This window comes from Ranitomeya variabilis, chromosome 1, assembly GCF_051348905.1.
Source record: "Ranitomeya variabilis isolate aRanVar5 chromosome 1, aRanVar5.hap1, whole genome shotgun sequence".
NCBI lineage: Eukaryota > Metazoa > Chordata > Amphibia > Anura > Dendrobatidae > Ranitomeya > Ranitomeya variabilis.
This window is the reverse complement of record NC_135232.1, coordinates 81661507-81686339: the sequence shown is the minus strand read 5'-3', so window position 1 is coordinate 81686339 and position 24833 is coordinate 81661507. Positions and strand designations below refer to the sequence as shown.

Here is a 24833-nt window from a genome sequence, read left to right as displayed (position 1 = left end):
GAAGTTTCACAGGAACATAGTAGGCTCTGTGGAGGAGTTTAATTGATGTTTCAGCCAAGGATGCTTGGTGGCTACCCTTTGTTAGTGTATCGCAACATCTATGCCATATTTCAAGGGGAAGAACAAGACCCATATCCTCCTCCCATTGTGACATAAACTTAAATTTTATATCTTTCTTCGGGGAATTAAAAGCAGAGTACACTAGAGAGATCATTCCTTTCCCCATTGGGTCGTTCAGACATCTCTGCTCAAAACTGGTTGCAATAAATGGAGATCCATGTGGCAGGAACTGTCTGGCGAAGTGTAAGACTTTATTTATACGAAGAGCTTCCCTGAATGGTGGCTGGTGGTGCTGAATTAATTCCTGTCTGGTGAGTAAGATATTAAAGGGAGAGCAGAGTTGTTTAAACGTAGTGATACCTTTCAGTACCCACCAGGAGAAGAGAGTAGGCTCTAAACCCGGCAAAAACATGGGGTTGCGAAATATGGAAGTGAGTGGGGAAGAGTTAGACTGTAGGCCATATTTGAATCTCTCCCTTCTCCAAAGGATCAAGGAGTGGGCTGAAAAAGGCGCTGTTTCAGAAATATTTTGTGGGGTTTTGCCGGTGGACCACAAGAGACCAGGTAGAGAAAGGGGCCTCAAAAGAAAGGACTCCAGATATACCCATCTCGGGCTTTTCGTGCCGGAGTTAACGTTGGCTAGTTGAGCTATTTGAGCAGCTTTAAAATGGAAAACTAGGTTGGGTAGGGAGAGTCCCCCAATTTTTCTATGAAGGAACATAACATTTTGTTTGATCCTTGGTCTCTTACCCCTCCAAATAAACCTAGAGATAAGCCTTTGAATATCCCGCAGAGTTTTTGATGGTAATTGGAAGGGAACGGAACAAGTATAAAAATCGTGGGAGAGATATCATCTTAATGGCGTGTAATCGGCCCAGCCATGACAAATTTAGGGAGGACCACCTAGTCAAATCAGCCTGGAACTTACTAATGAGGGGAGGGTAATTCCATTTAAAAAGTGACGACTTGTGAGAAGTTAGGTTAATTCCAAGGTAAGTTAGAAAGTGGTCTTTCCTACTAAAGCCAAATTGCGCTACGAGATTATCCTGATCTGCCTTGGGAGTATTAACAAACAAGGCTTCCGATTTGTCAACGTTAATTTTGAGACCTGACATACTTTCAAAAGTGTGAAGGAGGGAGAATAGGTTAGGAAGAGTGGAGTAGGGATTAATTAAAGATAGGAGAAGATCGTCAGCGAAGAGACTGACTTTATATTGTTCTCCAAGGTCAGAGGGTCCTAGTATGTCAGGGTTATTCCTTATGGATTCGGCCAGGGGCTCCATAGCCAAAGCAAATAATGCTGGTGACAGTGGACACCCCTGGCGTGTGCCACGTTGAATTATTATAGGGGAAGGGTTGGTGGTGGGAAGTTTAAGGTACGCAGATGGGCGGTCATAAATAAGCTGAAGACATGAAATTAGTTTTTGGTGGAAGCCGAACTTGTTTAAGACTGAAAAAAGGTATGACCAGGAGAGCGAATCAAACGCCTTTTCAATATCTAAGGCAATCATCATAAGGGGTTTATGAGAGCAATTTGCAGAGTGAATGATATTAAGATTTCTCCTAATGTTATCGGGTCCCTGTCTCGAGGGAATAAAGCCCACCTGGTCCCGATGTATCAATGAGGGAAGGATTTTATTGAGTCTATTAGTTATAATTGATGTAAATATTTTGAGATCTATATTTAGCAGTGAAATAGGTCTATAATTTTTAACCAGTAATAAGGCTACTTTCACACTAGCGTTAACTGCATTCCGTCACAATGCGTCGTTTTGCCGAAAAAACGCATCCTGCAAAAGTGTTTGCATGATGCGTTTTTTCGCCATTGATTAACATTAAGCGACACATTGTGACGGATTGCCACACGTCGCACCCGTCGTGCGACGGATGCGTCGTGCAGTGGCGGACCGTCGGGAGCAAAAAACGCTACATGTAACGTTTTTTGCTCACGACGGTCCGCTTTTTCCAACCGCGCATGCGCGGCCGGAACTCCGCCCCCACCTCCCCGCGCTTCCCCGCACCTCACAATGGGGCAGCGGATGCGCTGGAAAAAATGCATCCGCTGCCCCCGTTGTGCGGCGGAGACAACGCTAGCGTCGGGAACGTCGGCCCGACGCTAGTGTGAAAGAAGCCTAAGTGATCTTTTTTGGGTTTAGGGATGACCGTTACATGGGCTAAATAGAACTCGGGGCATTTGAGAGCCATTTAAAAGGGCATTACAATAGGTTGCAATATGGGGTAAGAGAAGTTTTAAATTTTTTATAGTACATAGAAGAGAGTCCATCTGGACCAGGGGCCCTCCCTGATTTCAGCTTTTTAATTAGAGTCAATTTCTTCCGGTAATATTTCAGATTGTAGCTGCTGGGCAGTTGGCTTTGGTAACTTAGGGAGGGGTATATTCTGTAGGAAAGATTGTAAGAGACATGGAGGAAGGTCTTTAGGAGGAGAGTACAGCTTCTGATAATAATCAAAAAATGTTTTATAAATAAAGTCTGGGTGGGCCGATACACGTCCAGATGCATCTTTAATAAAGGGTATAGAATTTATAAGTTCTTTAGTTCGCTATTGACGGGCCAGCATTTTAGTGGGTTTATTTGCTTGCTTGTGAAAGGTGGCTCGGGTCCATGCTAGGGTCCTCTCTGTTCTAACGGTTAAAATTGCGTCAAGCTGTAGTTTGACATCATGTATTTGTTTAATCAAGTAATGGGAAGAAGACATCTGATTTGCTTGTTCAAGCTTGAATAATTTGGTTTCTAAATGACTTTGAAGTTCAGACCTGCTCTTCTTCCTAGCGGACGCTATTTTAATTAACGAGCCAGTGATGAATTTCTTGTGGGCTAACCATATATTACCAGGTGAGGAGTCCTCATTCACGTTAGATTGAAAAAAAAGTTTCAAGTCATCCAGAATTTGGGAAGCTATCGCAGGGTCAACTAGCAATGATTCATTCAACCTCCACTTATAGAGTCTGGATGAAACAACATCAAATTTAAAAACAGAAAGAACCGCGTCATGATCAGACCATGACGATGGGACATGACGCGAATACAGGACAGCTGGAAGAGAATTCGCTGAAGTCACCTGGAGATCAATTCGTGAATATGAACCGTGGGCTGGGGAAAAATGTGTACCCTCTCGTAGATCCATTAAGCTCTCTCCATATGTCCACTAACCGATTCCCAGCCAACATGTGAAAAATCTTTTTCCTGTCGGACTTAGTAGCTCCTCAAAAAGATCAGATATTTCTATCTAAGGACGGATTTAAGGTGAAATTAAAATCACCACACCAAATCAGATGGTGGTAAGACAGGGAAGAAATTTTAGATAAAATTATTTTAAATGTCGATAATTGAGAGTTAGCAGGTAGATAGCTATTAACAATGCAGAGATTGCGGCCCTGTAGCGTCCCTTGTAATATTAAAAATCTGCCCTCAGGATCCGAAAAAGAGTTAGTTAATTGGAATGGGAAATTGTTTTTGAGGAATATAGCTACTCCCCTAGTCTTACGGTCCCACGAGGCTATGAAAAAGCGGGAATAGTTTGAGTCAAAATATTTAGGAGAGGAGGTGTTAGAGAAATGGGTTTCTTGTAAGCAAAGTATATCAGGCTTATGTTTACGATAATCTAGAAAAGCTTTTTTCCTTTTTAACGGCGAATTAAGACCCCTAACATTGTGAGAAAAGACTCTACACATGATAAACTAGGACAAGCAACGCCCATGATCCAGAGACATCGAACCCACTAAAACTCAATTCAATATCGGTGAGTAAACAACGTTGTATACCTGAAGATAGAAACAGTAGGAAGGGAACAAAACATAGGGGGGTACAAACACGAGACATGGAGACGAGTATCGAAACTTGGGTCAAAAGCCCAAAATGTATGGCGATCTGGAGATTCAAAATACCAGAAAATCCAGCAATCACCAAAGGTGGGCGACATGAGAGAAACCCAGACATCAAACCCCTGTAATAGAAAGCCCTAAGGGCGGGTAAAAAAAAAAAAAAAAGGGGGGGGTTTCGGGAAGGGAGACCAAAATTTAGGCTAGGTGGGAAGGAGGATCGGGCTAGCAATATAAAACTTCGCAATCGGGGAATTATTAGGATAAATGCTGTATAAAACCACTGCAAATTGTAATAAAGTTACTGCAATTATATAAAACTCGTTGTAAATGCTATTTCAGCCAGTTATTTTGGGGAAGCCGACACAGCAAACCTGCAGGACAGTCATGTAGTACGCGAGCTCTGGCTCCTAGTTGTCGGTGCTGATGACCACTCTCTGGCCGGTCTTGTTTTCCTTTGTGGCAGAGGCTGGATGGTATATGAAAATGGGATTCCGGAAAGATCTAAGGCCTTTTTTCCCCTCATCCAGCGAGCGGCAGGTGTGTAGCTTGCCCCCATGGGTGAAGGATAGTGAGAACGGATATGCCCAGCGGTATTTGACTTGTGCCTCTTGTAATGCAGTAGTGACCGGTCTGAGGGCTCTTCTTCTAGAAAGTGTGGCTGGTGCAACGTCAGCATACAGGCGAACTGAGTCAGGCAGGCCGGGTAGTGATGAATGAGGTCGTGCAGCATTTAATATTAGATCCCGCGATTCCTCATAATGCATTTTAAGTACCTCGTCCCTTGGAAGATCTGGGGAGCGCGGCTTACCAAGTGATCTGTGGATCCTTGTTATATGTAAAAGCAAGGGGTCCATATCTGGCAGAAGCGCGGTAAACAGCGCGGTGGCTGTTTCTTTAAGTGATAGGATGGATTCCGGTAACCCGCATATACGGATATTGCCTCTGCGGGATCTGTTTTCTAAATCTTCATTTCTCAATTCAAGTTCATTAATACGATCGGTATGGTACCTGAGGGTCTCCTGATCCTCCTCTAAAGCATCGGCTGTGGCGTCCATCTTCTCCTCCAAACTAGAGGTACGCTGGGCAATTTCCTGTAGCTGTGAGGCAATGGAGAGCATGGCAGAAGAGAGTTCGGTTCTGAATGTTTCTTGGAGTGTTTTGTTCAAAGTCGCTGTGGATATAGCAGACTCCCCAGCTTTATCGGAATCGTCAGAGCCTGCAGCCGCCCTTCCTGCTTGTGATGAAGTGGGGGCTGGTAGGGTAGAGGACGAAGCGGCCATCTTTCCCGCGCCGCTGCTTGCCAGGATCTCTGTTATGGTGCGGTTTGCCGTTTGGATAGCGTTCCCTTTTTTAGGCATTGCACGCTACCGACCTCCCCGGATCGCGATGAATTCGTTGGAGCGGAGGAATCCCCGATTGCAACACTTTGAAGGGGTAATTTTAGATGCCGGGTTACGGAACTCAGCAGAGCATGTCCGTCTCTGTCAGAGTCCGCGCATGCGCCTGAGTGACCAATTTATGAGCCATTACCTCGACAGCTGAGGACCCTATCCCTAAAAAAGCAAAGTAAAAACTTTTTTTTTTATTATTCTCCATAGAAACCTAAAAGCTCTTGAATAAGATCCATCAGTATGGCGAGCATCCTGAGATCACTGGCTACCGGCTGCACAAGTCCCCTGTTCAATGGCGTCATATCTGTGAAGGTGCAGACTGCCAAGACACCATGTCTACGGATGTTTCGCACCCACCAGGTCCTCTGGTGCCAGCAGCCCGTTAAACCAGGTAAGTGCTGCCCTCTTCTGACTTGTAGAAGAATCACCGTAATAATGGACTTGACTTGTCTCCACTTTTTTTTTTTTTCCTCCCTTTATCCTGTTCAGGTCCAGACTTTATTTTGCTTTTTCATTCTCCCCTAATTCTAACTGCCCCAACTTTTATTTTTCTGTCGACATAGCGATGGGCTTTTTTATTTTTTTTTATTTTTGCAATAGGAGTTGTATTTTTGAATAACTCCATTCACGCTGTAATATAATGTACTGAAAAACGGGGAAAGCAATGCAGTGAAGGAAAAAAAGGTGCAAATCGGTCATCAATTTTTATTTAATTTTTTTTTTTTTATGGTGTATATTATATGGATAAGAAAACCAACATGATTGCTCATGTTTATACTTACAGAGAACTGCTTTGGTAGCGATAGGGATCTTCAATGGTTATTTATTGGCACCCCACGACTATTTAAATAACAAAATCAATGGTTGACACCAGCATTTAAATGGTTAAACGGCCACGTTCAAGTTAAATTATATCACGCAAAGGGGTTAAAGGCTATGTGCACACGATGCGGATTTTTCCGCACAGAAACGCTGCAGATTTGCACTGTAATGTACAGTACAATGTTAATCAATTGAAAAAATAAAGAGCTGTGCAGATGGTGCGGAAAAATCATTGCGGAATTGCTGTGGATTTAAAAAGTGCATGTCACTTCTTTTGTGCGGATCTGCAGCGTTTCTGCACCCCTCCATGATAGAAATCCGCAGTGGCAAAATCTGCAGAAATTCCACACAATCTGCATAAAAACCGCGGCAAATCCGCAGCTGCGGATTCTTCCAGGAGATGCGGTTTTTGTGCAGAAAATTCTGCACCACTTTTCCTACGTGTGCACATAGCCTAAGGGAGTCTGTGAGTATAAAATGACTGGAAAAACAAAGTCCAGGTTCTCGGTGCACCTTCCCACCTGCTTGTTGTTCATCCATCTCCGCCATGCTTTCCGCCTTTTCGGTGATTGACAGCTCTGGATTTACAGGAGCCAGAGGAGGGAGGATATAGAAGGAAAGCCAGAAGTTGGAAGGCCTTACTTGTTTTACCCACATTCTTTCTCTTTTTTTTTTTTGGTAATGTAAATCGATAGTCTTTAGGATAAGTACTAGTGATGAGCGAGTGTACTTGTTGCTCGGGTTTTCCCAAGCACGCTCGGGTGCCCTCCGAGTATTTGTGCGTTCTTGGAGATTTAGTTTTTGTTGCCTCAGCTGCATGATTTACAGCTACTAGACAGCTTGATTACATGTGGGGATTCCCTAACAAACAGGCAACCCCCACATGTACTCAGGCTGGGTAGCAGCTGTAAATCATTCAGCTGCGTCAACAAAAACTAAATCTCCGAGCACTCACAAATACTCCGAGACCACCATACTTGCTCATCACTAATAAGTAAAGCTCCATGATGCGTGAAGTGCGGCAGAGGTTGCCAAAAAAAGGCCCTAGCTCCTTTTTAGATGGCTGTTGGTTGTACCTCTAGTCACTGACGCCATCACTGCCTCCCCCTGAGGGTATGTGTACACGTGAATTATTTGCAGCAGACATTTCTGCACCAAAAGTGTTTCGCAACACGAAAAACGCAACTTAAAATACATTTGCATAGGTGAAAAAAGGTGCAAAAAATGCGGATAGAATTGACATGACCGAATTAAAAATGCTTCAAATTCACAAGGAAAAAATGAGCAACACTACATTTTTTTTTTTTTTTATACCTTTTTTTGCAGCAAAAACGCAAAGTGTGAACAAGCTTTTAAATCAAAACGTTTAGCTTATGCACTGGTACATAAAATTTATTTTATATAATATATCATTTTTTTTTTCTGCACTCCACAAAAACATGTTATCTCTTTCACTTTTGACTGTGTTCAACACGGAGTATATAGAAAGACTAATAGTATTGCAGAAGGGAATAAATTGCGGCACTCGCCCCTGCATAAAATTCAGAGACTCAGTTTCCTGATGGATGTCAGTAACAGCGTGGTAGTGAGTGGCAGGCTCCCACGTACGGACAGCAGCAGTTTGGCGCTGGGCAGGCTTTCCTCCCTGGTTCCTTTACCTTTGGAATCTGGAAAGAGTCACTGAATTTGATGCAGAGGTAAGTGCCGCAATTTCTTCTGTACAAATGTAATGTGAACAGAACCTTATACCTTTTCAGAAAATCCGTATCTGCGGGTGCAGTTCTAAAAAATAACAAAGTGCTCTTTGCGGAGTCTGCCGTTCTGTTCCTGGTGTCTGGTTGCGGCACTGCTGTCACGTTGGCAGCCATTCAGTTAGCTGAGCGGCTCTGTGCATGTAGACGGATGACCCTCTCAGAGTTCACCGATTGTCCAATACCGAATACCAGCAGAGAATGACCTGTGGAGCCGGGACGGAGAGTGAAGAGCAGCTCGTGGATATATATACAGAGGGGGGTCAATCAGTATTTGATACACTGCCGATTTTGCCAGATTTCCCACCTACAAAGAATGGAGAGGTTTGTAATTTTTATAAGTACGTTTCAACTGTGAGAGGCAGAATCAAAAACTAAAAAACAGAAAATCTCATTGTATGATTTTTTTTTTTTTTTTTTAATAATTACATTTTGTGTTATTGCATGAAATAAGCATTTGATCAGCTACCAACCAGCAAGAATTCTGGCTCTCACAGACCTGTTAGTTTTTCTTTAAGAAGCCTCCTACTCTGCACTCATTACCTGTATAAAAGACACTTGTCCACAATTTTAATCACACTCCAACGTCTCCACCATGGCCAAGACCAAAGAGATGTCTAAGGACACCAGGGACAAAATTGTAGACCTGTACAAGGCTGAGATGGGTTACAGGACAATAGCAAGCAGCTTGGTGAAAATTCAACAAGTCTTGTCAAAATTATTAGAGAATGGAAGAAACACAAGGTGACTGTCAATCTTCCTTAATCTGGGGCTCCATGTAAGATCTCGCCTCGTCAGGTAAGGCTGATTCTGAGAGTGGTCAGAAATTGTCCCAGAACTACATGGGAGGACCTGGTCAATGACCTGAAGAGAGCTGGGACCATAGTCTGAAACATTATCGTTAGTAACACACTAAGCCTTCATGGATTAAAATCCTGCATGGCACGCAAGGTCTCCTGCTCTCACCAGCACATGTCCAGGCCTGAAGTTTGCCAGTGACAATCTGGATGATCCAGGGGAAGCATGGGAGAAAGTCATGTGGTCAGATGAGACCAAAATAGAAGTTTTTGGTATCTACTCCACTTGCTGTTTGGTGGAAGAAGAATGATGAGTAAAACCCCAAGAATACCATCCCAACTGTGAAGCATGGTGGGAGAAACATCATACTTTGGGGGTGCTGTTCTGCAAAGGGGACAAACAGACTGCACCGTATTGAAGTGAGGATGGATGGGGATCATGTGTGCCACATTATGGTCAACAACCTCCTTCCCTCAGTAAGAGCATTGAAGGTGGGTCGTGGCTGAGTCTTCCAGCATGACAATGACCTTAAACACACAGCCAGGCCAAATAAGGAGTGGCTCCGTAAGAAGACTTTCGATGTCTTGGAGTGGCCTGAACCCAATAGAAAATCTTTGGAGGGAACTGAAACTCAATGTTGCCCAGGGACAGCCCGAAAACCTGGAAGATCTGTATGGAGGAGCGAGCCCAAATCCCTGCTGCAGTGTGTGCAAACTTTGTCAAGAGCTACAGGAAACGTCTGACCTCTGTAATTGCCAACAAAGGTTTCTGTGCCAAATATTAAGTTCTGCTTTTCTATTGTATCAAATATTTATTTCATACAATAAAATGCAAATTAATTATGTAGAAGTCATACAATGTGATTTTCTGGTTTGTATTTTTAGATTCTGTCTCACAGTTGTAGTGTACCTACTATAAAAATTACAGACCTCTCCATTCTTTGTAGGTGGGAAACTTACAAAACCGGCAGTGTATCAAATACTTATTTTCCCCACTGTAGGTGGGTGGATAGCCGGGGAGTAAGATTTTCTGAAAGGGGCGAACATCTTTATAAGTCTGTGGTTGGAGTGATGAGACACCTGTGAAGGTGGCTTTGCAGGGGGACTCCCAGCGCTAATGGGATATCTTTATGGTCTAAGAACTTTTAAGGAGACAGATGCTTGTAGTATTCATTACCTCTGTTAGTATGAGAAATGGGCGCTGCCTACAGAAATATGACGGGTCACAATATTTTCTTATGAGCCACAATCTAGTTCAGACTGCACATGTTCCAGTCGGAGCTGGACGCCCTCATAGCTTGTGAAGATCATGAGCTAGAAAGCTGAGTGCATACCAGCCGGGAAGAAAACCAGATAAGCCGGGATGTTAATGATTGATTGTGGATCGTCCAGCCACGCTGACTTTCACTGCTGACGCCAGAGGTCAAATGTGCCGAGACTTCTTCATACTTATTGTACACATTTTCCTAAAGTGGGGAAAAAATCAAGTATGTTTTAGTTTTTAATTTCCTATTTCCTTTAGTATGACAGCTGTTCTATTCATGGCATATAGCCATCCGCCTGTTGTGACCCCCTACCAGCCAGCCACGTGTATGGGGGTCTTCCCGACTCTCCCCTTCCAGCAGACATGGCTCCTCTTCAGGCAGAGGCATTTTGTGATCTTGACACTTTACACTTCCATTCTTTTGATCAGTTATGGAAGGATTGTCTCTCTTGCCCCATAATAAGGCAGTGACCCTACCTGGCTCCTCGTACGCTTTCTTACTGAATGAAGCCATCTGTTCTGATTTATGTGAGGAGGACACAGGCAGATGAAAAAAAACAAAACCAATTCCGTTTTGTTTTTTTGTAAATAGAGAGAAGAGGCAACCTCCCACTGGCAGAAAATGACATGAATCTGATTGTTCCACATTACCGCTTTTGGGCAATAATGGGGTTGTCGTCATTCAGCGTGACTTCATCCCTGCGTTGTATGGACATGACATAGACCATGCCGTAGAGTACTCGCAGGTAGACGTCCTTACGTGTCCTACAAGCTGTACTATTCCTAGAGTGTATGTGATGGATGTAGATTTTTTTTTTTTTTTTACATTTTTGCAATGGAAATCTACACAACCTTCCATACCTTTACACGTTATCGTCACTTGTTTCCTTCCAGTGCACCTTCTACTTGTTTCCCATCAGTCCTCGCCTTCTTCGTTCTTGATTGATGGCTTCAGATTTAAAGCGAAGAGGACGAAGATCGATGGATAATAAGTAGGTGGGAAAGTGCACTTAACTACGTGGCCATGCCGAGGGTGCACAGAGTCCGAAAAGGTCTGCAGTGTCCTGACTAGCATGGACTGGGCACAGGTCTATACATTCGGTTGGGGCAATGTCTGGTACGGCTGCTCGGTCCCATTCACTTGCCCGGTATATGCTGAACGCTCGTTGTAGCTCTGCAGCTAGTCACGTCAGTCGGTCTGCGTGGATTTCGGTAGTTGGACCTTGAAGCCTCTAGAGTCTCATGGGGGGTGGGATTCCTTCAGTGTCCAAACCTATGTAATAACTGGATGTATGGTTTTTGTCTCTTCAGGTATCCCATACAAACAGCTGACTGTAGGAGTCCCAAAAGAGATCTTCCAGAATGAGAAGAGGGTGGCGTTGTCCCCGGCCGGGGTCCAGGCTCTGGTTAAACAAGGCTTCAATGTCATCGTAGAATCTGGAGCCGGCGACTCCTCTAAGTTCTCTGATGACCAGTATAAAGAGGTCGGGGCCAAAATCCAGGGGACCAAGGAAGTTTTGGCCTCGGACCTGGTTGTCAAAGTAAGTCTGATCCTTTCTGGGTGGCAGGAAAAGACGCTCTCCTCATGAATGCGCCGTGCTCGTGTCCGGGGTATTCTGTGATTCTTATTAGCCGAAAGGTGTAATATTTCTGTTTTGGCTACTAGGAGAGTGGCCCTGTCCTCTTACAATGCTGCCTTTTATAGGCCCATACTAGAGTAACAAAGATTGGCAGGACCCTGGTCCAGTGGCACAGCACCGTGCAGGTCCAGAAATAGAAGAGGCGCCGAGGATGCCGCAGCCAGCAGGTCTGCAGTGCTACTGTCCGGTGGCCATTGGTTCACTTTCCTGTGAATCTTTGCGTTCACCTTTATTTAGCATAGTCTGATGGCAGATCCTCACCATATAGTGTAACTATCATGTTGTAAAAGTTTTATAAAGTGAAAACGCCGCTCTGAAATTGTCAGCTCGTGCTTGTGCTGCGCAGACTGCTGTACGGACCCATAGACTTGCCATAGAGCAACATCTCATCGCGGAGCTGCAGACTTCACTGCAGTGTTTTGGCCGATCAGTGGGGGTGTCGGCCACCAGCCCCCCAGCGATGATAAACATTGTCCATCACCTTTAGTATCTAAAAAAAAAAAAAAACCCATCACATTACACTTCCATTTTTAGCTACAAACCAGCAGTTTTCCCCACATTATTTACTTACTCTGTCCCTCAGACCCTCGCTTTGACAGTGGTGGTGGTCCCAGAGGTCGGCCCCCACTTCTCTGACTGATTCTAAAAGTAAGAAGTGGCCATTGTGTAAATGACCCATTTATTGTACAGACTGCACCACCGAGCCAGGATGTTAGGGCTGTGCTGTTGGCCGGTGGGTACTAGGACATGTACGCTGTGTAGTTATGCATGTGATGACCCTGTGATTTGGTTCTCCGCTCCCCCCCCCAGGTACGAGCACCCATGCTCAATCCGGCGCTGGGAGTCCATGAAGTCGACCTCCTGAAGCCAGCCTCCACTCTCATCAGTTTTATTTACCCCGCGCAAAACTCTGATCTGCTGAACAAACTATCGGAGAAGAAAACGACGGTCTTGGCCATGGACCAGGTGCCGCGTGTCACCATCGCGCAGGGATACGACGCTCTGAGCTCCATGGCAAACATTGCTGGGTGAGGATCCTTTGATGCTTGTTTGCTGCCCACCATGACGGGTCATTGAGCAATCTGTATCATTCCAATGGCACAAAGCGTGCTGACCTGACCTCGAGCACACAGCGGCTGTGTATTGGCCTTGTGATGCGGTAAACATTATAGGGATGCCTGCAAACAGCCTCATGTTATGGTTCAATACATAGGTTTAAAGGGATACTTCCATGTTATAACCGTCTGTGGTCTGAGTCTGGAGATATCCATGGTTTTCACATTATGCAAGTGAGGAGTTAAGTGCTTTCTCACGCCCAGAGCACTTAACAAAACTCTCCCTCCTGAGATTCCTTCCACTTTTCCTCTGTGAGTGAGGGCTCCATGATTCTGAGATGTCATGTGCCAGCCAGGAAATCTAGCGCCTACGTCCATTGCCACTTTCCTCTCGTCTGCACAGAAAGGTGTCTTGCTACGGAGCTTGGGTCCAGCGTTGTCCTGCCCATGCACTGCCCGTGTACACCTGGATGTCCAAGCGTCCCTTTTCTTCCAGACTGATCGGTGCATCCGCAGTGTCTCCCGCAGGGCACCTTAGTGTGCAAAAGCAAGGAAAGCGGCGAACTAACACAGCGGTACATTTACTGGTTGGCGCCTGATGAAAGACGCACAGCACCTCATTCTGTGAGTGATGGAAATCACCTCAGGAGGCAGAGTTTCATTATGTGCTCTGGGCTTGACAAAGCACCTAATGCCTCATTTGCATATTGTAAAAATCCATGAATTTCTCCGGATTCCGTCATGGAATAACGCATATATGTTCCCATATAAATGTTTTGGGGTGGATGGGGGTTGAACTTGCTGATCCACATCATATAAAATGTGAAGGGATTCAATAAGGGGGTCAGCCATGTGACTTCCTATCTCTCAGGATCGGTGAGGAGGGGTGACCCTCAACTGATCATTAAACAAGTTAATGAGATGGAAGAATTGTCTATGTCCTGATACTCGGTTTCTTCCGCGTCAGCCATATACACGAGTGATCTGACCTCCTCAGCATGCCTGGTATCGGTGGCTAGATTCTCACACGTCTGTTCTTTGCAGTTACAAAGCCGTGGTCTTGGCCGCTAACAACTTTGGCCGCTTCTTTACGGGGCAGATCACCGCAGCAGGCAAGGTCCCGCCTGCCAAGGTCAGTATGTTTCTCCTGCCATTTCCACAGTAGCCATTAGATGGCGGTATTGTAGCAGTAACCAGACCGTGTCGTCGCTCCTCTCCGCTGATGTTCCCCGCTGCGCTCTGCATCTGGATCCGCATGACGCGGCTCCTGTGTAATGTGGGGGCCTTAGTTGCCGAACAGGGCTGCTTTTTCCTTATTCTGAGCTGATCTGGTGCAGGAGGCCAAGTAATGACGGAGTCTGTAGGTCGCAGCTCAGGTTTGTGAAGGGTTAAACCACGTATTAATATCTGTGTGATGTGAGGCTGCATTTACAAGGTGTTCGGGGGGGTAAGTCATTAGACGGCATACACCCCGAACCTTCCCTCCACCTGTACCCCAAATGATAAATGGCCGAGTAATGCTCTGCCCCATGGCTCCCATTACATGGGTGACGGACCCTTCATTCCTAGACCGAGGGCATCTGTATAATGAATGTGGCCCGGGGCGGTGCGTGCGCTATTAATCTGCGCATGTGCCGCCACCATCTGAGGAGACAAACGGTGCGGGAAGGAGTAGCAGTGAGGAAGGGTCGGGGCAAGTCAGTAAAATTAGTCAGACATTGGAGGCTGGCGGTGGACGGGAAATAAGGGAGGGTGGGAGAGCTGTAAGTGCTACGCCCCGCCCCAAAGCACTTACTGCTCATTTGCATACAATTTCAATACTATTTTTCTCAAATGCCCCAAAATTTACAACCAAGGTAAGGATTTAATCAGAATCCGGTTATAGTGTTCTGGGGGACGCTATGGTTAGCATTGGACCGGGGGAGGGTGGGAAGCATATGATTTTATTATTTTAAGCCAGCTCTGGTTATTAGAGGCCATAATGTTATAATTTTTATATTTGAGTAGTAGCAGTGGCCACTAAATGGTGTACGGGACTGCTGTGCATTGCTGGAACTGACTGCATCTGATCGCCTGGGGTGCCAAGTGTCGGACCCCCACAGATATCACATTCGCTCATCATTTGTTCAGTCCCAGACTTTCCCTTTAACAGCGGTCGCGCACTGCAGCCTACATTTACTACATGCTAACCAAATCCATGAGCGGGGCCCCCTCTAGTGGCGGATTTGTGTATGAGCGTTGGCTGAGGATTCCTTGAGACGATTACCGTGCGCCAGATATGAGTCACCTGTGTCTGATCTCGGTCTCCGCCGCCCGTGTTTCCACCCTCTCGGTGCTTGCAGCAAGCGGTCCCATTTATTTCGGAGACACGTCTGCATATTAATGAACATCTGCGACTTATATTTTGATCGGGGAATTAGAAGAGAGAATTTATTTTGAATCACTTTAGACTGAGCGTAAAAATAAACATCCGACGGCCTGGAAGCCATCAAGAAGGGCGCCGTGTGCGGGGAGCGCAGTCCTCGAATGACTTCACAGCATTCTCCTCTGTACCTGAGGAACAAGGAAAGAGCGAGACTGTGGGAAACTCTGTGCAAGAGTGCGATCCGCAGGAAATGTGTGTGTGATGGTGGCGGCAAGTCTCGCCTGGTGAGGAGGATCCTCGGGGGTCCACGCCACACGGACAGGCAAAATGGGGGCAGCAGGGCGGTCCGGCTGACACCACGGAGGCCATAGAGGCTGAGTGCCATCTGGGGGAGTAGGGCAGCAGTGGCCGAGCACAAGAGGTCAGGAGGCTCACTGAGACATAGCAGAGTTAGGCATGTCAGGTGGCACCCTGGCACAGCCCAGTGATGAGCAGAGCTGGGTATGTCATAAGGCACAAAGCGGCAACATAGCAGAGCTGGGTATGTCAGGAGGTAGACAGTGGCAGTGTAGCAAAGCTGGGTATGTCAGGAGGTAGACAGTGGCAGTGTAGCAAAGCTGGGTATGTCACGAGGTACACAGTGGCAAAATAGCAGAGCTGGGTATGTCATAAGGCGCAAAGTGGCAATGTAGCAGAGCTGGGTATGTCAGGGGGCATAGAGGGACAGCAAAGAAGAGCCCAGTGATGTAGCCGTGTTGCATTTGGCAGGAGTCATAATGACGACGTTGCAGTGCTGGGAATATCAGGTGTCATAGTGACGAGGTAGCAGTGCCCAGTGATATGGCAGTGCCGGGTATGTCAGGAGTCATAGTGACGAGGTAGCAGAGCCCAGTGATGTGGCAGTGCCAGGTATGTCAGGAGTCAGTGACGAGGTAGCAGAGCCCAGTGATGTGGCAGTGCCGGGTATGTCAGGAGTCATAGTGACGAGGTAGCAGAGCCCAGTGATGTGGCAGTGCCAGGTATGTCAGGAGCCAGTGACGAGGTAGCAGAGCCCAGTGATGTGGCAGTGTTGGGTATGTCAGGAGTCATAGTGACGAGGTAGCAGAGCCCAGTGATGTGGCAGTGCTGGGTATGTTATGCGGCATGCAGTGTCACTGTAGTAAAACTCTGCGATGTAGTTGGGCTGGGACTGTCAGGAGCCATTTGGTGCCTATATAGAAGAGCCCAGCAACACAGCGAAGCTGGATATGTACAGAAGCACATAGACAATATAGCAGAACTGAGGTAACAGTAGAAATCTAGCAGAGCTGGGTAGATCAGGAGGTATAAAGTGACAATGTAGCAGATCCCAGCGAAATAGAGTATTGTGGAGGCCCCACATAGCAGAGCGCAGCGGTGCTAGTCACACCAACCACCTGAATTCTCCTGCAGTGTCTCGGCGCCTATATGCAGGCCTGCACGCCCTGGGTGAGTCTGCTGTTTTGCTTTCATAGGCTCTTTTTACATTAAACTTTGATGTGGTCTGTAATTGGCTGGGAGGAGCTCAAAAAGGACAAATAACAGTTAGAAATGTTCACATTGGATCATCAGAAGGAGCTCACTGACAGATTCTCAGTTAACCCATTCTGCAGCAATCAGTAGTGCAATGCAGAGGCTATAGAAGGCAAAGGATGCAAAATTAAGGAAACCCCAATTGTAAAAATGATTTGTATCTAACAATACAGGCATTTATGCAAGAATAAAAAGTATCCCCAAAGCTAAGCAATCCCTTTAGTTATACCAGCAGGAGAAAATAAGGAGCATATAGTATTATGTAACAAAAAATCCTTTATTAGTACAATAATATTAAAACAGTAATATATTTCAAATAAATGGTGTTACCCAGTCAAGCACAAGAAGGGGAACTACCCCCTGTAATGCCCCCATATATAATTACATGAGTAAGCATAAGAGGAGAGCAAAAAGAGAACAACAAGCCCCCCACAGTAAAAGATTGGTTATAAGGACACCAGAGTATATCCACCGCTAGTGCCGTAGCCAAAACAGGGCCATAATAAAGGTGCATAGTGCATAGTTATATAGTGGATACCATAGGTGAGCTTACCGATTGAGAGGGCAAAGCAGGGGGGGTCCCACCAGAACAAAAGAGCGCCCCGACGCGCGTTTCGCGGCTTAACCACGCCGCTTTCTTGAGAAGGAGCTTTATTTGTCTGGAGGCACCTAATGTGTATGTGCTTGGGTCCAGACTATCGCTATGACTCTGGGAATTTTGTTAATAGCAATCCCTTTAGTGTATAACACTGACCTAAGCGACATCAATCAGAGATATAATATTTTAGTGCAACTGATGATCTGAGGCTTTAGCCCTCAGTATGATATGTGGTCTGCCAGATGATTCCAACACTGAGATAAATGATCAGGCTCTGTACCCTGTGCCTCAACTGTCGTGGCCCCCGGTCTAATTGTGTATTTTGTATTAAACGTGTCACCATATGGCATCCACGCCTCACATGCAAACTATCCAAGTCCTAAGACCGCACTGATCCATACAAGATGGCATTCTATATCCTGTGGCATAGTATGGATGAGCGCAGAAAAAAAAAAATAAAATCACTGAAAAAGATTTAGGTGGACGGAAAACTCAACTTTATTGACCAATGTCAGGCAGCTACTGCCAAGGCTAATAACGGGATGCATTAATAGGAGCACAGATGCTCATGAAAAGAACATAGTTTTGCCTCCATACAAGTCACTAGTACAGCCACACTTGGAATACTGTGTACACTTTTGGAAGGTTTAATCATCAGACTGTTGATTCCTTACTGTGCGAGCAGTGAGACCGTGGATTCTTTACTGTGCGATCAGCGAGACCCTGGATTCTTTGCTGTGCGATCAGCGAGACCCTGGATTCTTTGCTGTGCGAGCAGTGAGACATTGGATTCTTTGCTGTGCGAGCAGTGAGACCCTGGATTCTTTGCTGTGCGAGTGGTGAGACCTTGGATTCTTTGCTGTGCGAGCAGTGAGACCCTGGATTCTTTGCTGTGCGAGCGGTGAGACCCTGGATTCTTTGCTGTGCAAGCAGTGAGACCCTGGATTCTTTGCTGTGCGAGCAGTGAGACCTTGGATTCTTTGCTGTGCGAGCAGTGAGACCTTGGATTCTTTGCTGTGCGAGCAGTGAGACCCTGGATTCTTTATTGTGCGAGCAGTGAGACCTTGGATTCTTTGCTGTGCGAGCAGTGAGACCCTAGATTCTTTGCTGTGCGAGCAGTGAGACCCTGGATTCTTTGCTGTGCGAGCAGTGAGACCTTGGATTCTTTGCTGTGCGAGCAGTGAGACCTTGGATTCTTTGCTGTGCGAGCAGTGAGACCCTGGATTCTTTGCTGTGCGAGCAGTGAGACCTTGGATTCTTTGCTGTGCAAGCAGTGAGACCCTGGATTCTTTGCTGTGCGAGCAGTGAGACCTTGGATTCTTTGCTGTGCGAGCAGTGAGACCTTGGATTCTTTGCTGTGCGAGCAGTGAGACCCTGGATTCTTTGCTGTGCGAGCAGTGAGACCTTGGATTCTTTGCTGTGCGAGCAGTGAGACCCTAGATTCTTTGCTGTGCGAGCAGTGAGACCTTGGATTCTTTGCTGTGCGAGCGGTGAGACCCTGGATTCTTTGCTGTGCGAGCAGTGAGGTCTATGAAACCAGAGCGGACTTAAAATATTTACTTCCCATATAGAAGTATCTGCATAATGCTGCTTATAATCATCCATTCTGGTTCCAAGATGGCAGGTGCATGGCTTCTTCCCCTCCTTCTTGTGTGGTGTATTTTTTATTTTAATGTAGTGATGTCATGATGCATATTCAGTTGTAATAAGGCACTGCGGCTTTATGTTAATGGAAGACGTTCTCCTTTGCTACTTCTGTAGGTCCTTATTATTGGCGGTGGTGTTGCTGGTCTGGCTGCTGCAGGAGCTGCTAAATCTATGGGTGCCATTGTTCGTGGATTTGATACCAGGTAGAAGAATCACAAAAGCTGTACAAGTTTCGGCAGTGTAATAACAGTAGGCCGCTAACCAGCAGAGTGTAAACCTTCCTGTAGTTTCACCAGCTTGCTGACAGTTTCCTTTTAGACACCATAAGATGGGGAGCAAAAAGCATATCTAAGTCCCTGTGTCTAAGTACAATGTTATGTAGCTGATGATCCGCCTTGTGGGGCGGCAGCATTTGATGCGTTTCACTGACTTCTTTGCTCTTCAGGGCCGCAGCCTTGGAGCAGTTTAAGTCCATCGGGGCTGAACCTCTGGAGGTCAACCTCCAGGAATCCGGAGAGGGACAGGGCGGCTATGCTAAAGAGATGTCCAAGGAGTTTATCGATGCCGAGATGAAGCTCTTTGCCAAGCAGTGTCAGGACGTGGACATCATCATCACTACTGCCCTCATTCCAGGTATTGGGGCGCGCAACGCGTGTGCACCCCCTCCGGCACTGGTAACAGTGGAGACTAATACAAGGGCCGCTATTTTTGGAGGTTGTGGCATTAGTCCATCGGTTTAGTATGGTCATACAGTGCATGAATGTGGCCGACCCAGCAGGGCAATATATTCTTGTGGCGCTTGTAGCGAGAGAAGTGCAGACCGCTCTTGTAATGTGCATACCTGATCAATACAGGGACATAGATAGTGATATATATATATATATCTTGGGTCTGTGCCGGTAAAGAGGTAAGTGCAGGAGTGTGGAGTTAGTTGTCAGAGACGGTAGGAATCCCCATAGAGAAGGCAGAGCAGGTTTATAACCATCTCTGCCTACCTGATGGCTGTATACACAGCGCTGAACGAGCTCTGTGCATACAGATTAGAAAGCAATAATATCTATAGTGGTTTTTTTTTGTGGTGTTCAAAAACCTTTTTGAGTTTTCTGGTGGAAACCACTTTCTTGCAGAGTTGTTTTTCAAAACCTGAAGTGGAAGAAAAGAATGAACATCTATGTGACCAGCGAAGTGGTTTTATAATAGAAATGTAATAGTTCTTCAAACTATTTATTTATTTTTTAATCAATATTTAAAGCCTCTTTTGGAACGGACCCACTCTGGGAAAACTCCTCCAAAAATTCACATACCCATTCGCCCGTTCTTCCTGTCATAGAGATCATGTGATCGCCGAGTGAGTTCATGCTCCCTTGTCGCCTCCTGACGATCACATGATCTTCGTTATGGGAGGAGGAAGCGCCGTCACTTCTTCCTAAACTATACACATAACTCTGATACGGTGATCCGGAAGGCAGAAGGGGTAATAAACCATCTCTGCTTTCTCTGAGGAGTCTCACCCTGTAGGATTTTGCACCTCGATCTGTGGGTTGGGGATCACTGGTCTATAAGTCAGATGTGTTATGTCTGCAGGTAAAAGGGCGCCCATCTTGTTCCGGAAAGACATGATTGAATTAATGAAGGAAGGTTCGGTGGTGGTTGACCTTGCGTCGGAGGCCGGTGGAAACATAGAAACGACCAAACCCGGAGAACTGTATGTACATAAGGTACGTTGGCTACCCACATCGTTACCGTAGGGTTAGTTCTTGTTGGTGGTCTTCATCACGTGGCCACGTTCACTAAACGCAAAGCTTTAGTTTTGGCTGTGGGGACAGAGAATTGTCGGAACCTCGTGCACAAGTGACCCGGCCCCGTGCCCTCCGGTGAGACTACATGATTTCAGGTCTTTCATTTATTAAAACAAAAAATATTAGATTTATAATCTCTATAATGTTAACTTCCAAAAAATGAGAAATTACAATGCACGAGCATGGCCGTCATGGGACAAAACGTCCCCCTGGATGTAGTGTCCACACGGATATGTCAGTAGACGTTCTATTGCTGTGGTGTTACTACATGCCCTTCAAGGGGTTTTCCATGTCCAGCTATCTGGCCTTTAATGGCTAGTACTGGGCTAAAATAATAAAGTCAGATGTTACTCCCCGCTGCTGCTCCGGTCTCTGCTTATTGGCTGCAGCGGTGATGTCCGCTGTCAACGTGACGTCACTGCCGTAAAAAGGAGCAGCGGGGAGAGGACCGCATTGGCTCCGGCAGGAAGGGTGACTGACATCTGACTTGCCCAGTAAAAGTGGAAACCCACTTAGGACCGGGTGGGGTTTTTTTTTTTTGTTGTCCTTGTGCGTTTGTTTTTCCCTCCCCTTATTTCAAGAGCCATAACTTTTTTTTTTTTTTTTTTTTTCCTTTCTATTTTTCTTTGGATATTGTCAAGTAAGGGTTTGTTTTTTGCGGGATGACTTTTGAATGACCGCATTCATTTTATCATCTGATATAATGGAAAGAAGCAGGAAAAAAATTCCTAGTATGGCGAAATATCAAAGCAAGTGGAATTCTGCAATTGTTATTTATTTTTTATTTGCATCATTCATTTTACTGTAAAACTCTTCTCACTATGAGTCTCCAGGTCCGTAGGATTACGCAGATACCAAACGTGTAGTTTTCCTTAAAGGGAACCTGTCGGAAGGATTATGCACAGTAACCTACACACAGTGTCAGGTCGGCGCCGTTGTACTGATTACAATGATACCTGGTGATGAAATCTGTCTTGTGGTTGTTGTTTAATCTTCATTTTCAGTTTTGAGTTAATGACATGCCCGTGCTCCGGGGCGGCCTGTGGGGGTCTTCACATGGTGCTGTGATTAGCTATTCATAATGCAGACTGCTGACAGGTCACTGATCCCTCACTGACTGCATCCTAGTGTACATAATGAATACCTGTACATAGTGAAGAATAAATAGCGTTCTGCAGGCAGGTGCCGGCTGTGGCCCCTGAGCTGCAGCATAATCGCATCTTTACTGTGTAGTTACTACATGTGGTTGAGCTTTTCCTGAGGAGTATAACAAAAAATGTAAAATGGCGACCACCGCACCTGCTCAGTAGCAGCTATCGGTGTACATAGCGGTGATCCGATAGTCGCTACTGCGTGGACAGCGCCCCAGAGCATGAGCATATCATTAACTCAAAACTAAAAATAAAGATTGAACAACAACCACAAGACTGATTTCATCACCAGGTATCCGTGTAATCAGTATAATGGTGCCGACCTGACACTGTCTGTAGGTTACTAAGCACAATCCCTTTAAGTATAGAAAAAAAATTCTGACTTTTTTTTTTTTTTTACACTTAATGAGAGCTGTAACGTTTTCTATTCTCGGGATATGGAGCTGTGCGAGGGCTTGTTTTTTTGCTCCCCAAGCTGATGATTTTGTTATCTTTTTTGGGTATATACGATATTTTCATTACCTCTTATTGCGCCGGCCGAAAAACCACAATTCTGGCATTTTAATTTTTCTCTCATCCCGCTGTTTACCAGTTGGACTAATTATAGTTATATCCCTATGATGGGACTTTTGCGAACGCAGCAATAGCAAATGTGTGGGTTTTTTTTTTAAATGCTATAAAACGGTGGTGACTTGAACTCCTTTAATTTCCCATTTTCTTTTAAACCTTTTTTTTTTTTTTTGCTTTTCACTGTGTATGTTATTCCCCTTGGGGGATTTGAAGGTGTTATCCGAGTATCTCAGGCGTGCTCAAGAGATAGGTTCGAGTCCCCGCGAGACCGCTGCAGCACATGTGGGGATTGCCAGTTTGATGGACAGCCGCGACACATGCGGGAGATTGTGTGCCGGCAGCGACATGTGCAGCCGCGGGGACTCGGGCATATTTCCTGAGCACGCCCGAGATACTCAGCTAGCACCTTATCCGAGCACGCTCACTCACCACTAATGCCAGCCACAGGGTGGTTTTCGCAGGAGTGCTGTGATGACAAACACGGGGGTCTTCAGCAGACCCCTGGATCTCCTGGTAACTCATTAGCGTCCCGCAGTCAGTTTGCGGGCAGACCGATTAGCTGTGAAGCAGCACTTGCGCCCCCCTGCCATCGCATTGTAACAGATGAGTGCCAACCCACCCGCGGCTCTTAGGCCTCTTTCACACTTCAGTTGTTTGGCGTCAGTCTAAATCCGCCATTTTCCTCAAAAAACGGATCCGTTTTTTTTCGACGGATCCGTTTTTTTCCCCATAGACTTGCATTAGCGACGGATTGTGACAGATGGTCGTCCGTTCCATCCGTCATGCGACGGATCCGTCAAAATTTGGCGGACGTCATGTAGACATTGACGGTCATTGCAACGTTTTTTGTCTGCGTTGAAATGGCAGATCGCGACGGATCCGTTGCGTCCGTCATTTCATAGAATGGCCACCTATGGGCGACGGATCCGTCGCGACCGTCATTTCGGCGGATCCGTCGCCCCAATCCGTTTGTTCAATTTTTTTTCAATTGCGCATGCTCCAAAAAGTATATACAACCCCCGAGTAACGGATCCGTCAAAAAAACGGATCCGTTACATCCATTTTTTCAACTATTGTGACGGATCCGTCGATCCGTCATTATGTCGGAAGTGACTGACACCAAAAAACTGAAGTGTGAAAGAAGCCTTAGCGGCAGATGATAAATCAGCCATTATCTGCCGGGAAAGATGCGGGCTCAGCGTGCAAGCCCATGTCAAAGGCAGGGAGACTACTTATGATGGACATAGCACGTCATAAGTCGTTAAAAGGGGAAACCCACTGTAAAACTGTCTCCATCAATCCCATTGACTATTAATGGAGCGGTGGTGCACATACTCGATTCCTATGGGAATCTTAAGCCCCATTCTTGGGATTGGTGTCATCCCCAGTTTTATCTTGTGTACGGATATGTTGTAATGGCGGGCGTCCTCCTTTGAACCCTATGCGAAGAGTCTTGCTGGGCTGTCGCCTGGCAGCCTAAGATCTGCAGAGGACCTTACCTACTATTGTCATGGGACGTAAATGTCTAGCCACTCGGGATGTCAGGCTTGACGACAGCTGCATATACCAAGCTTTCCTTCCCCATTAATATATTGTAATGTTTCTGTAGGGGGTGACGCACGTCGGCTACACAGATCTACCCAGCAGAATGGCCACACAAGCCAGTACGCTCTACTCCAACAACATCATCAAGCTGCTGAAGGCAATCAGCCCAGACAAGGAGAACTACCACTACGACATCAAGGATCAGTTCGACTACGGGACCATGGACCATGTCATCAGGGGAACAGTGGTCATGAATGTAAGTGCAGAAAAACTGCAGTCTGTACAACCTCAACTGTTCATTAATGAACAAGTAACCTTCTTGTGTGAACAGTGCTCGAATTACAAAGCCTCAAACCATTAAAGGGAATCTGTCACCCGGTTTTTGCCACCTGATCTGAGAGCAGCATAATGTATGAAAAGAGACCTTGATTCCAGTGACGTGTCACGTACTGGGCTGCTGGATGTAGTTTTGATAAAATCACTGTATTCTCAGCAGGAGATTATCACTAGAGGACTAGTAAACCTGCTGCCAGGTAGTCCTCCATATTCATGAGCTCTGTCTTACCCCGCCTACACCACTGATTGGCTGCTTTCTGCTCATGCATTGTGTACACAGAAAGCAGCCAATCAGTGGTGTGGGCAGGGTTATACCAAGCTCCACACTCACAGAATGTCTTATTATGGTGTGTGTGTGTGTGTGTGTGTGTGTGTGTGTGTGTTTTCTCCCTCAATTTCTTTGGGGGCAATTAAAGAAAAAAAAAGTTTCCACCAGTGTCTTAAGAGTTCCTTCTGGTGAATTATGCCAGTGTCCACAGATAAATTTCTTCTCAAAATCCTCAACAGGAGACAACACATCTTTACTGCACTGTAATTGTTCTGTGTTAACGCGGACAGAGCTCTGACTAGCCTCCGTCTCTGGCAGGGTCTAATAAGAGCTCTGTAATGACAGCCATAGGTGTGCCCATCTGGCCTCAGATGTTGGC

General features: G+C 45.9%; 1 protein-coding gene across 1 annotated transcript in view; it reads left to right on the top strand.

The window, feature by feature from the left end:
- NNT (nicotinamide nucleotide transhydrogenase) overlaps positions 1-24833 on the top strand; it is a 115733-nt gene that overhangs the window by 19762 nt on the left and 71138 nt on the right. Inside the window, exons 2-9 of the mRNA XM_077285404.1 lie at positions 5503-5686; positions 11241-11470; positions 12380-12597; positions 13669-13756; positions 18900-18988; positions 19231-19418; positions 20370-20503; positions 23915-24106. Coding sequence (XP_077141519.1) covers positions 5536-5686; positions 11241-11470; positions 12380-12597; positions 13669-13756; positions 18900-18988; positions 19231-19418; positions 20370-20503; positions 23915-24106 — 1290 coding nt within the window. The 5' untranslated portion in view covers positions 5503-5535. The remainder of the gene's footprint in view (positions 1-5502; positions 5687-11240; positions 11471-12379; positions 12598-13668; positions 13757-18899; positions 18989-19230; positions 19419-20369; positions 20504-23914; positions 24107-24833) is intronic.